This window comes from Cavia porcellus, unplaced genomic scaffold (assembly GCF_034190915.1).
Source record: "Cavia porcellus strain 051 isolate PalLab524CR breed Dunkin Hartley unplaced genomic scaffold, mCavPor4.1 scaffold_20, whole genome shotgun sequence".
NCBI lineage: Eukaryota > Metazoa > Chordata > Mammalia > Rodentia > Caviidae > Cavia > Cavia porcellus.
In genome coordinates, this window is record NW_026947503.1 from 54649983 (window position 1) to 54663911 (window position 13929).

General features: G+C 42.5%; 1 protein-coding gene across 5 annotated transcripts in view; it reads left to right on the forward strand.

Annotated features, from left to right (window-relative positions):
* The window catches only part of Kctd1 (potassium channel tetramerization domain containing 1), a 188757-nt gene that overhangs the window by 129181 nt on the left and 45647 nt on the right, over window positions 1–13929 (forward strand). For 4 of the 5 annotated variants that reach the window (XM_063231822.1, XM_063231823.1, XM_063231821.1 and 1 more), the window contains exon 2: window positions 11366–11544. In XM_063231822.1, coding sequence (XP_063087892.1) covers window positions 11366–11544 — 179 coding nt within the window. Of the gene's footprint in view, window positions 1–9421; window positions 9551–11365; window positions 11545–13929 lie in introns of those variants that run through there. The other variant, XM_013157226.3, reaches the window with a different exon arrangement.

Consider the following 13929-nt stretch of genomic DNA (forward strand, 5'->3'; position numbering starts at 1 on the left):
AAACAGAGGAAATAAGTAACGTGTATGGATTGGTATTTTGGATCTGTTAAGTAATCCTTAAATCTTTTAAAAATAGTAATGATCATTTGCAAAATTTTGAAATCTATCATTAAAATTTTTTAAGGAATGGCTGTCGATTCCTAAAGTTAGGAACATTAACATATTTCACCTTAACATATTTCACGTCATCTTAAAATTTTTACTACTCGTATCACAGAGTGAATGTCATCTCAGCTTCGCATAGCAAGTGTCTTGATGTTTAAAAACGTGCAGCTGTATCTCTCTATAACCTACTTGAAGCTTTCTGTCTGTTCCAGCCCTGGGTGGTTGTTCTGTTTCCTGTTCTGCTTCTATTCTATGCACTGACATGGTTTCTGATTCTTTGCAATGGTTTTGAGAGTAGAAAGATGCTATGTGAAGGCAGGTGGGAGATGCAGGGTGACAAGGTGCTGCATTACAAATTCTGTTTTGGAAGTCTATCTTCAGTAATTCAACAAATGCATATCTAGTGCCTGTTAAATGCCAGGCTGTGTGCTAGAGGCTGGAGTCTGGGGACCAAAGCACACAACTCCCATCTCCGAGGGACCTGCAGTCTGCTTGTGTCCCACTGTGATGTTAGGTGTGTAAATGGGGGACCAGGCTGACCATCTGGCTCACTTGTTCTGCTGTCCCCCCCACTTCCCGCCCCCTGCCGGTCCCAGTGTATCTCTGCAGTGCAGGGATCCCATGTCAGCCACCCAGATCTGCCTGGCCCCTTCTTGAATCTTTTCTAAACCACAGCAACCCTGTCGCTCAGTATCCCACTCCTCAGGATGCTCCTGTGGATACACAGCCCTGGAGAGTCCTTGACTCCCTGGGTTAGGGTGGCACTGGCATTTCACCCCGCACTGTGACCGCGTTGATGTCTTTGCCTTGGGAAGCATTACGCACCTCCCACAGAATCCCTATCACCTCCTTGGTTTAATTGATCGTGTGTGCCTGTGAATGCCATGAGATAGTGGGGTTTGTTTTTCTTCTTTTTGTTTAATGGGTGGATGGGTAGGTAACAAATCAAAAAGCATTTGAGGTCCACTGCCCTCGGGGAGAAATCACTGAGGTCATTATTGGAATAAGATCAGAGCACTCAATTATCGAGCCTTATAGACTTGCTTTGTCATCAGCAGCACTGTTTATTCATTTCCTTCTGTGGGCAAAAGGAAAAAAGTATTCATGAAGTACTCTGGAGAGTTGATAGGAAAAGTGTTGTGTCCTCCCTAGATTCATTCTGATTGTGTCTGTCGGCTTTTCAATACTCGCGATCTACTTGCTATTACCGTTTATCTGTGGAGTCCTGTATTGGTGAACTTTCCATCAGGGCCAAGGGTCTATGGGCCTTAGTCCCTAAGAATGAGGCTTTGGCCTCAGATCTCAGAAGGAAATGACAGAGAGGGATCGTTGGGTTTGACACCAGCAAATTGCAAGACACAGAGAAGCCTTTTGCCCCATCTTCCCAACCTCTCATGACTGTGCATCACCAGAGCCACTTACACAGGAAACGAGTGGGCCCTGCTGGGCACCCACCCAGGGGACACCCAGGCACGAGTAGACACAGGCTCAGCAAACCAGGCCGACTGTTCCACCCCGGCTTATTCTTCTGCTCTCTTCCCTCTTGTGTCTCCACGTTTTCGTTTCCATCTGTTTCCCTCCCATCTCTCTTGTTCATGTCCCCTCTCCTCATCTGTCTCCTTTTTCTCAGCCCCTTTCCTTGGGCTGCTCTGCCCTTCACCTCCCTCCCCCCGTCCTGACCGCTGTCTGCTCAGACAGCTCACACGCACCCACCTTGCTCTCCCCTGCCACACAGCACCCTCGTCTGGGCATTGTGCCCTGTATTATGTCCACTGTGTCTGATCTGTGGTACAATAACCATAAGATAATGTTAGGCTGGGGGTCCTGCGACTCTAAAGAAAGTCTGATACCCATTTCCTGTCCCTTAGCAGGGGTGCTACAGGCTTGTGCAAAGGAAAGACCAGCTCAGAGTCTGGCCTAAGCCCTGATTGGTCAGCCAACCCCACGTTGCCTGGGACAGACCCAGTATATTGAGACAGGAGGATAGAGTTTAGAGGCCAGAATAATTTGCTTCTCACTTGAAATCTCTTCTGTGCAGTAATGGGTGTTGAATCCACAGCCTTTGCACTATGCTATGTTCTTAGCCCCACTGTTTTTTAAAATTTTGAGACAACCTCTGAGGAAGTTGCAGAGTTTCCCAGGCTGGGCTTGAACTTGTGATCTCCCTGCCTCAGCCTCCCAGAGTGCTACAGTTACAAGTCTGGGCTATTACACTGACTAAATCCACTCATTTTTTTTTTAACCTAAGTGTGTCAAATTAAACATTACTGACAGTTGTTCCTTTTTCCTTCTCTAGACCTTTTAGAGGTATTAAAGTTTGTAATTTTTTAAAAAGCCTTCCAAAAACCTTTGGAGCAAGGTTATAGCTCAGCAGCACCGTGCCTGTCTGGCAAGCTGAAGGTTCTGAGTTCAATTCTTGGTACCAAGGAGAGGGGGAGACCTTTGGAGTTATAGATAATGATTTCATATACATAAGTCAGTTTGTAAAATCAAGGCATGCGTTTTTTCTAACACATTTCCATTTTTATAACAAACTTCCTTCGCAATCAGGTTGATCTTTAAAAAACTAGTTTGTTTTTTAATCCTGTTGGTATTTATTTTAAGATACATCTCCAGGAACACAGATGTCCCCTTTATAGTGTGAAACTCGTAAGGAACGGCTTGATGCACCAAGTTTTCAGGAAGACGATTACTCACCGCTGGGCTAGAGCTCTTTCCAAGGCCTTCTTACTGACCTGTGCTTTCCGTGCCATCTTCTGTCCTCTGCTTCTAAGCCAGAAGTTCCATATACCACTGTCCTCAACCAAAGGTCCCGAGAAACAAAGTCCTGTGCAGATATCAGGCTGGCAGATCCCTGCAGGCACCATTGCTGGCAGGTCTGCTTTGGCCACATCATGAGGAGTACAGCCAGAGCAGCACACTAATTCTACTTCCACCAGTTCCCATGAGTGGCTCCAGATGACACCGTGCTAACTCCAAACCAGGATGACCCAAGAAGCCAAAAAGAGTCCATGCACATGGTCTGAGAGTAAAGATCCTGGCATCTGGGAGAAGGTCTCTTGGCAGAGCACTAGGAATTGGGCCCGCCGACAGCACACTGGATCAAGTGTGTAACACCAACACACCTGCTCATGTGTCTCTTGGAAAACTCTCTGCTTACAAGAAGTTCTTTGTCCTTACGAAGCACTGCTTCATATCATCACTAAGGCAGATGTTTTTCTATTCTTTGGAGGAATCTCAAATAAGTGACTTTTTGATCGCTCTGATATTTTAGAACAATGCAAGATCTAAGTAAATAGCACTCCAATATAATGATACTAAGTAAAAGATCTTCCCAAAGGAGGCACTGTATACATTGCACACCGTATTTTATTGGGCTGTTTCCTCCCACCAGTGAAAGCAAGTAAAAAGCAGCAGTGATTAAACTTGAATCTTCCCAATCTGAGCTGGAGAAAATGGTGTGATTGTTAAGAAATCTCTCCGGGTTGGCTTCTATTTTTTACACTCATGCTTTTGGAATGCCTTTCATTTCACGACCAGCCTTTCATTCTTGCAAAAGAATTCAGAATTTACATCCTGACACCCTAAAATGCTCGCTTTCTTAAGACATTTGAGTCTTGATGGTTTGTGTTTTTCAAAATCATAGAATAGTAAAACCTCAAAACAGGAAAGAGCATTGTAGACCACCTGGTGCAACTGCATGTAAGTGGGAACCATGAAATGAGAGAGAAAATAAGTGGCCAGGGCCACATCACCGATGGGTGACACAACCTAGATGGAAACATGGTCTCTTTTCCATGGCATCATCAGGAAAGATTTCTGAGCCTCAGAAACTGGATAGATGTCTGCACCATTCAAAGTGCCCCAGTCGGGCTCCCTCTCTGAAAGACAACTGGGTCAGGAGTCAGAGGTGATTCTTGTGATGTGAAAATGCTAAATGTAGGTGTGTCTTACCCAAAAACATGTGCCCTAGATTCATGAAACCAACAGTGGTGTTTTCTTCACTGTGCCAAAATTGTGTTTGCCTTCAAACGGATTTCACTTAAGAGTATCCAGAAGTGGTTGTCAGGATGTTTAAAGCCTAATGTCATGTGAAATGTTTTATTAACATGGGCTTCTCTCATAACCAGGAATTCCCTGTGCATATGGCCAATTCCCACATTAAACTCTCGACTCCCTGGGGAGTTGGGTTCCTTCCAGGGTGCCTCGGTCTGGCACCAATCCAGTAGCCAGCCAACATTTCCTAAATGCAAATGAACTTTTATAAACATATTTTTATATAGGAAATAAGTCATGTATTCATAAACCTGTATATCTTAATTTTTGGGGTACTGAAAATTAAACCTTTTACGTGCTAGCCAAGTGCTCGACCACTTAGCAATACCCTTATTCCTCCTTACTTTGAGATAGGGCCCACTCGTAATCTCCTGCCTCACCCTATTTGTGCAGCTGGGATAATGAACGTGCATCACCACACTCAGCTTTAAAAAATTTTTAATGCCAGAAAATGTCAAACAAATGAACCTTGAAGAATCTAAGAGGAGATTCCCAGAGATTCCTCTGCTAAGGTTGGAAGGAACACATTTAGCTTTGCATACTCTGCTGGACAGGGAATTTTCATGACTGTATTGCAGAGGTCAGAAGTCAAATTCAGTGTCTGTTTAGAGGTAGCAGGTGGGTCCTGCCCTGAGCACCTACAGTAAGACTGGGAGAGTGGATAAAATGCCACTTCTCTATGGGGGGAAATAAAGAGGCAGGGAATGGGTCAGCGTCCACTTCCTCAGTGACCACTGACCATCCTTCTAGCCAGCCAGTTGTCTGTCACCACACAGAGGGGAGGAAGGAAAGTGGGCAGAGCACACGGGGTCCCTCCAGGGAGATCCAGAGCTGTGTGTAATAGGATAGTAGCAACCTTATCTGGGTACACAATGGCCAGCGTGTAAAATATCACAGTAAATTCATTACTGGGTAATTATAGGCTAAGCCACTTGACCCCAGAGTCAACTTCCTCCTCAGCCACACGGTGATAATACTTCACATCGTGGGGAGGTATCTGATTTCAGCCTAGAAGGCCCTCCAAGAGTGTTAGATACTGTTCCGTTGCCAGCTGCCAGGTCACTTGCATCTTCTCTCCAAGGGAGCCAGCAGAGGTGACCTCTGGCATCGCAGGTGGTGCCGGCAGACAACTCACAGGCTGTGCTTGCTGTGTCTCAGAGCTGGGCAGGGGGCATCTGGGCAGAGGGGCCAAGGGCAGGTCACTAGATAGGCCCTGAAGCCCGTGCGCCGTGGGCTCCTGCCCGCAGGATCTTGCTAAATGGTCCTCTGTGTTAGCCAAAGCCCAGCTTCCCGTGACCCGAGGCCCATTTGATTCTCTGTTCCGCACATTTCCTCCCTGGCAAGAAAATAAAGAGAAGCGAGCATTATCCCAAAATTTAATTCCATTTCTGTACTTCTTCCTTCAGTCCTTTTTAAAATGTCAGGAAAAAATTTCCTTATTATGAAGGTAAAATGCAGCAGTGTGCTAAGAGTACTACTAATTGACTTAATGAGACTATATTGTGCTAGTGGGGTTTTTTCCTTTTTAAAAATAGCGCTTTTTTTTTTGTACATTTCAGAATAAGTGTTCAACTGTTTCTAACACAAAAGAATTTTAAAAGTAAGTTTCCAAGTAGCATCATCACCTAATTCTAACCCCTACTAACGTTTTAGGGCTTTAATTCCATACAGAAATACATACACATATTTTTGCAAATATAGACTCTCCCTAGAAAACCTCTACTCCTGAGCCTTCTCTGTCTCTTTAATGATGTATTTTAATTTTAAAAATAATATACATAGTTGAGCTCTTGTAGTATATATTTAAAAATGCTGTAAGCCCAGTGTGGTGATACATGCCTATAATTGCAGCACTCAGGAAGCTGAGGCAGGCATTAACTTGTGTTCATGTTAGTGTTCTTCACCACTACTCCTTGGGTGGAAATATCTCTTCACCACATTACATACTTTCCAATATGTCTGATTTTGATTTTTGAATGACTTAATTTTAAAAGGGGTTGATGATTTAGCTACTCAGTGAGCTAAAAAAGCCTGTTACATCTTTTATTAATGTATGAATTCTGAGTTAGTAGGCTTTAGGGTTTTGAAGGAGGAGCCCATGAGTAACATGAATGGAGTCTTAAAATCAAATGTGGATGCTCAGAAAACTCTGTGTGTGTGTGTGTGTGTGTGTGTGTGTGTGTGTGTGTGTGTGTACATGTGTATCTGTGTGTATGTATGTGTGTCTGTGTGTTTTACTGGAAACTGAGCTCACTGAGCTTTATTCCTGCCCCCTTTTAAATATCTTAAATTTCGAGATAGGATCTTGCTAAATTGCCTAAACTGGGCTCAGCCTTGCTGTCCACCATGCCAGCATCCCAGAGTGCGGGCATTACAGCCATGCACCACCTCACCCCACTCAGAAGACTTTTCAGTCTCATTCTTTGCTCCTTTCTAAGTGGTTGTGATCCAAGTCAGTAGAAAGCAGGGAGCTGAGCACAGGAGTGGTGCCCAGTGAGGAAGGGTGGCATGAATGACAAGAGCAAATGAAGAAACAAATGGGTCCTTCTGCAAAATCCATCCACACTGTGGCTGAGTCTCACTGTGCAAATAAACAGCTATGCTTAGGAAAGTGATGCTTTTCCACAAGAGCTGTTATTAAAAGTCCAGTAGGATTGTGTCATTCCTGAGCTAACACTTGTGAGCAGGGTCCTTGTCTAAGACACTGTACTCTGATTATGGTTTACACGGTTGTCAGGCTGTCAGAAACAGGATGAATCAGTGCCTGGCAGTCTAGATGCTGTGTGTGTGTGTGTGTGTGTGTGTGTGTGTGTGTGTGTGTGTGTTTAGGGGGAAGACTTCAATCCTAGTTGAAATTCATGGAAAAGTTCTGATTTGTATTAAATTCTTTCACGGCTTTGTTCATCATCATCTTCATTGTCATGCAGTGCTGGTGACTGAACCCAGGGCCTTGTGCTAGGCAAGCACTGTACCACGGAGCTGTATCTCTACTCTTCTGTTGAGCATCATGAATTAAATATCCAATAATGCAAGTATTTTGCTACCAACATAATTTTCTGGTGGTGTCACTATGAAGCCTCTTTCCTTCTCCAGGAAATTGATGATATAGTCCATCTTTACCGAGAGATGTGACCTAAGACCAGGGAATACATTCTTAACAGATAAAGCCATTAAAACTTGCAGTTTAAACTTCAGCACATTTATTCAAGGCAGTACCCCGGGGCTCCTGTTTGAACTGCACTCAGCTTAGGTTAGACTTAGGAGACAAATTTTTCATTAGCTTCTTTTGGAAGATGCCTGAAGTCAAATCCCTTGAAGGATTCTGCTACTGAGAGATCTGTGCTGCTCTGCTGGGTTGGCGAGGTGGATGATTAACCTACAGGTTGAAGCAGTGAGGACATGGAGATGTTGAATACAAACTGATCCGTGCATCTGGAAAATCTATACAGGATAGAAACGGGAAGGGGAGGAAGTAGAAGTAAAGGTCCAGAGGGCTGTTTCATGTGCGAGCATTTCAGTTAGGTTTGGTGAATTCTGTGAAAGAAAATAATATGCGTCTTTTGACTTTTTATAGTTGATGCTGGAGCTAGAATCCAGGACTTTGCACATGTGAGGCAAGTGCTCTACCACTGAGCTCTGTCCCCAGCCCCTGGCAGTATTTCAGAGAAGTTGAGTAAATATTTGAACAGGAGAGTGTTCCAATTAGGATTTATTTCAGTATTATTTCTTGTTAAATTTATTTAAACAGCTTACAGTAAGGTGAATAAATCATATATATATATTTATATTTATATATAATCACCAGACCAAGAAGTAGAACCTTCTAGCTCTCTATAGGTCTTCTCCCCCTTCCCAGAGGTGGCCAAGGTGCTGGGCTTGCCTGTCTGTTCGCATGAACAGAATCATACAGAAGATGCTCTGTATGTGTGTGACACCAGCCTTGTCTGATCTGTAAGGCTTCATCTTTTTCCCTCATTGTGTGGCCAGACTTGGCTGCTTATTGTTGAGCCATGACAATGGTGCCTAGCACTTAGGATATGTTAATAGTATTGTGGAAGGAAGTTGAAGCAGTGGACTGTACCATAGCAGGACAGGATTCCTTTCCTCTGGGCTGGGCTGGGAGTTTTTCCAGAAGGGATTTGTTTATCAGATGCAGCTGTCTGTCCAGCCACCTTTCAGAACATTCTTCACCACTTTGAGTTATGACTTCAGCAGGGTGGTAGCACATTCTACTCTTCTGTACTCTCTGGTTAAAGCATGTGGATTTCTTGTCTTCAGAAGTCATCCTGAAAGACAAACACAACCTTCAGGGATGATGGCTGAGGGATTAAAGAGAAAGACAGGTGGGAAGTGGAGGTGAAGAAGGGTGATACCATAATAGAAAATACTCCTGCCTCCGTCATGGCAGTCTATGTCTCTCAAAGTCAGGCAGCCTCGCGGAAAGGCAGCTGTGGGACAGGAAGGGCTACTCTATCAGGACAGGTGTCACCCCAAAGTAGCTTTAAAAATATTTATTTTCCCAAGTAACAAGAATTTTAGAGGTAGAAGGCCTGGAGTTGGCTGAGTCTGCATCTCCACACTCTCAGGGAGAACCAAGGCTCTTTGCAGCTCTCAGTGCTGCCACCGTGGGCAGTGGCTTCTTTCTTAGGCTGCTGGGGACATGGTGCTATATAGTGGCCAGTGGCATCGCATCGGAGCCTTCGATGTCTAGATAAGAACCAGAAAGTGTCAGCTCCGCTGCCTGGTAAGGGGAAGTGGTCACCTTAAAATGAAGCATCAGAGTAAGATGGGATAGATACTGGTGCCTCCCAGCTCCATCACAAGCGCCAAGACAGCCTTGCCCCAAACATACACCAGCCTATTAACTTCAAAGGTTCTTTCCATTGGGATCCAGACAGAACAGCCATGAGTGAAACCCCTCAACGCTGTTAGCTAATATCAGTTAAGGCCATAGAAATGATCCTATTTAAGGGGACCCAATGGAGAACAGAGAAAGTCGTGGGATGGAGAAAGAGCCAGGCAGGGGCAAGCCCACTTTAATCCCCATCCTGAAGGGTTAATCTCACTCCTATCCCCGCTGCTTTAAAAGAAACGCTGCTTTAATTTTAAATTTAGCAGTATCCATCCATTTATGATTTACAATGTAAATGGTATATATTCTGAGAAATCTGGAATCCTTCAACCAATCGGTTATGCTTTAATTTTTTTGCTCTTTCTACACAGACATCGCAATGTTGGAGCTGTGCTGAATGAGGTCACAGTCTAACGACAATATTAACCCTGCAAATCTGTTCATTTTCGCCTGAGCACCCTCAGGCAGGATATAGAACGTGTCCAATTGAAAAACTATTACAGACTCTGCAGTGCTGCGATGGACTGAATTGTAACGGTGTGTGTGTGTGTGTGTGTGTGTGTGTGTGTGTGTGTGTAGCCAGGAAATCATTTTCTAAAAGGAAAGGTAGTATGTAACCCTTGAAAGTAGAGATTATGATTGCTTTTTAAAGGAGAAAAACGTGTGTTGTCATTCAAATATAAAATGCTACTTTTAATTCTTCTAACTCTTCTATGTCTGTACCGTCTGTGACTTCCACTGTTTTTCTCCCTTCCAAATACCCCTTTGCTTCTATTACTTTGTGAGCTGCAAACATTCTTTTGTGTTTTTAAATCTCTATTTTACATTATTGAAAATACACAGTAAAGTATGAAGAATATGATAATGAATGCCCATGATCCTACCACCCAGTTTAAAAACTAAAACTCTTTTTCTGTGCTCTATCTAATTCAGCATGCAGAAAAGCGCCACACAGATGGCAAACATTTTGTGCAGAGGCCCAATCACCACCCTTCCTGATAGGTATGGAGTTGCAGGAAGCCCTGCAGTGGCAGGCATGCTAGGACATGTGGTTCACGCTAACCAGTCTGACAGTTGTGCCCCAGGTTGCTCCTCAAGCTGTTCCAGATTATGAAACCTATGATATTGTGCAAAATTTTATTTTATCGTGATGCATTTTAAGAATAAAGACTAGGTGTTTCCCCATTGTAATCTCCATCAAAGACAATTTTCAAAATCTCCCTAGTGTACCTTCTCACTGGCTTTGGTATACATTGTGTGTTTGGAAACAGTCTCTAGCTAAATCATAAATCCAAAAGTATATGCGTGTCCTCAGCCTTGCAGAATCCATGTACAAATGCTGTTTTTAGCTCATTTCACCATAGTAGACTCTAAATATTTGACCCTCCATTGAGTGCAGGAGACCTGATTTGACTTGTCTATGTTCTAATATAAAAGAATTAACAATGTTTGGATAATGTTTGAGCCACTGACATTGTGTCCATGGGAAAGGATGTGATGTTTTATTTTCTCACCAATCCAGAATCTTAAACCCGTTCCTGCTGCCACCGTGTGTGATCGGCGTCCTGGCCTGTTTGCTCACACAGCACCTTGGCTTGTGTAACTACACATTCCCACAGCAACATCTGCCTCAGTTCTACTTTGGGAACTCAGTTTCTTCAAGAAGTCAGGCACACAGAAGAGCAGCTTGCTCGAAGTTTATAAGCACATAATTATCACTTGCGGGTATATTTTTTTCTGGGCATCCCCAGACCTACAGCGTTATCGAAAGAGAAACAGGGAAGAGATAGAATATTAGTTGACTTTTTTAAATCTGTTGACTGATCAGCTTGCAAGTTTGCAGCTTATATAAGCTGACTGGCTAAACCTGAAATGTCCTCTTTTTCTGGATTCATAAAATAGAAATTTAAGAAAACGTTTGTAGCGCACAATTGTCGAAGGTCTGTTTTTATTCCAAGTGCATAGCAATGAGGAAGTTTTCAAAATGAAGAATAAAACATAAGTATTTTATTTAGATCTGTATTGTTTTAAGCATTGATTATCTTTCATTGGGGGTGAACAAATTTCTCCACGTGCCATTTACCAATTGTTAAATGTGAGACTTCATCACTACAATAAACTCTCAATCTTCAGAATTACTGGAAATGAACAGCTCCTGGATTCCAAGCACATAAATTGTTACAGAATTTGTTTTTTGATAATCATTATAATGAAAGCAAGAGCGCTTGCTGATTTTCTAGATTTTATTACCAAGCAAATATCAACATTAGTCACTGGCTTTTTTTAATGATCTATGTATTTCCTTTCCACTGAAAAGAGAAAAAATGTCTAAATTTGCTTATCTCTCTGTAGGACAGTCGGCCCAATATGTCAAGACCTCTGATCACTAGATCCCCTGCATCTCCACTGAACAATCAAGGCATTCCTACTCCAGCACAACTCACAAAATCCAATGCGCCTGTCCACATCGATGTGGGCGGCCACATGTATACCAGCAGCCTGGCTACCCTCACCAAATACCCCGAATCCAGGTAATCTGAAAACTGGGAGAGTCAGACCCACAAGTGTATGTATGTGATGACCTAACTGCTTTTCCTTTGACCAGCAGAGCAGTGTTCCTGTCTCTCAAATAATTTGCCACTTTCATTATTTTGGTACTGCAACTTTTAGGGTGAAGTCCTCAGTGTCTCACTTGGTGATTTTCTTTGTTCAGCTTTCCTTGAGTACTTGAGTCCTCTTTTTGACCCTTATTATATCCTCTCCCTAGGCTGCACATCAAATTCATGGATCTTAAGATGTAATGCCTGCACTGTCTCTTACTGTACTCAGTAGCCATGTCAGAAATCATAGAAATTATAATTTGAAACTGTAATTGACCACTTGAAAAGTAGACAATCCAAATTGAAGTGTTCTGTAAGTGTAAAATATATAGTAGATTTTAAGGATTTATTACTAAAATATAGGTGAAAATCTCAATAATTAATATAGAGATTTCACATTGGAATAATACGTTGTATTAAATAAGGTATGTTCTTAAAGTTAACTGCACTTATTTATTTTGACTTTTCTCATGTGGCTACTAGAAAATATAAAATTACATGTTTTGTGCTTTTTATTGGACAATGCTGCACTATGAATATGTTTTTATAAAAGCATCTAAATAAACCTGACCTTTCCCCAACCAGGTACTTATATACATCAAAGATTGAATTTCTTTTTCATCAACATAATTAGAAATGGTAGAATTGCTTGCCGTGTTTTTACAATTTTCTTCCTTTGCTTTCTGTCAGCAATATACCACAATATTACAGAAGAAAGAGCAAAAAAAAATGATTTTTTTTCTTTTGTGGTGCTGGGTTTTGAAGCCAGGGCTGTGTGCATGTTTAGCTTGTATTCTGTCTCTGAGCTACAACCCCAGCCTGAGTGAAAATAGCTTGATTCATTAGTCCTGTATTTGATGCTTTGCTATTTACCTAACAGTTCTGGGGTGAGTGGACATGTCCAGTTGCTGAGCACCTGTCACTTCTCTTGTAAAACAGGCACAACTGTGTCTTCTTTCAAGGTTATTGGGAAGATTAAATGTGATTGTGAAAAGCATACCATGGTCTTGTGCCCGACACATAGTACTGCCTTTCTACACAGTCTTCTGACAAACTCAGCAATTTTTTCTTTTCAAATTGCCTTCCAGATTCCAAGTACATCACATTCCTTCCTTTCCTGCACCAGGGTAATGGTCTGACATCTGGATTATTGCAGATGCAGGGGGGACGCCTGAACCTTTTTGTCTCTCTCTTAAATATCCCTACCTTATTGTTAGAAAATCATTTTAAGTGTATGTCAAGATTCTTGAAATCAGCCTTACAGAGTAACTTCTAGCAAACACCACTGGTCACATTATTGGCTTAGATGTCAAATGGGCCACTGTATGCCATTCCGGTCCCTTTTAGGTTTTATGAGATTTCTTGTTCGGTTTGTTTTGCTTTTTTTTTTTTTTTTTTTTTTTTGCAATACAAAGTTAAATGTTCATTTCAAGGCAACAGTGAAGACTCAGACATACATTTTAATAGTCAAAGATGCAAGGGCTGGGGATTTTGCTCTTTAGCCCAGTGCCTGCCTGCCAAGCATGACGTCCTGAGTTTGAGTCTCGGTACCAAAATAGTTAAAGATGCAGAGAAGAAATGGATCTTGTTTTTACCATAGGTACCAGGCACTCCTGGCAATATCTGGGAAAAACCCCTTGCATAGGATTAGTCTTTTGCGGTGTCTGTGACCATAGGATTACACATAACTCTGACACTGGTTCTCTAGGTTCTCGTGTGCTTTGAAGCCTTCCATCCTGTGGGACCATTCCCTGCCCTGCTCACTTAGAGTTCTGTTCTTCTCTCACCTGCCTCTTAATTGATGTCACACAGAGGTCTTTCTCTAGGATAGGGAGACTTGTAGAGCAAAAGTAGTCACTTGTATGTAACACATGACCTTACAAGGTGTAGGGGTGGGAGCATACTCAGTGGTATAGCACTTGCCTAGCTATGGGCAAGGCCTTGTTTTGTCCCCAGCACTGAAGAAAGGAACGAAAGAGGAAGGGAGGGTGGAAGGAAACTGGACTATCTTTCTATAATTTCAAAGATCCTACAGAGACCTTTATGCCTTTTGAAACATTGTCAATGATTTTCTACTTTATCTCTTTTTAATCTGCCTCTTGGCTAATGGCCACTCTTAGAACATCATCCCAGAAAGAGGTGTTTCCAACACACAGCTGAATATCAGCAGTACCAGGGAGGCTTTTCAAAGTCATCCTCTGCCCCAGACCAACAAAATAGGAGCCTGTGCAATTTTCCTAAGAGGTTCTGGTTTTTACCACTTGGTTTTGTATGGTCCCTCCACAGGAAATAGTTCTTTTTTTTAACGTCGAATCA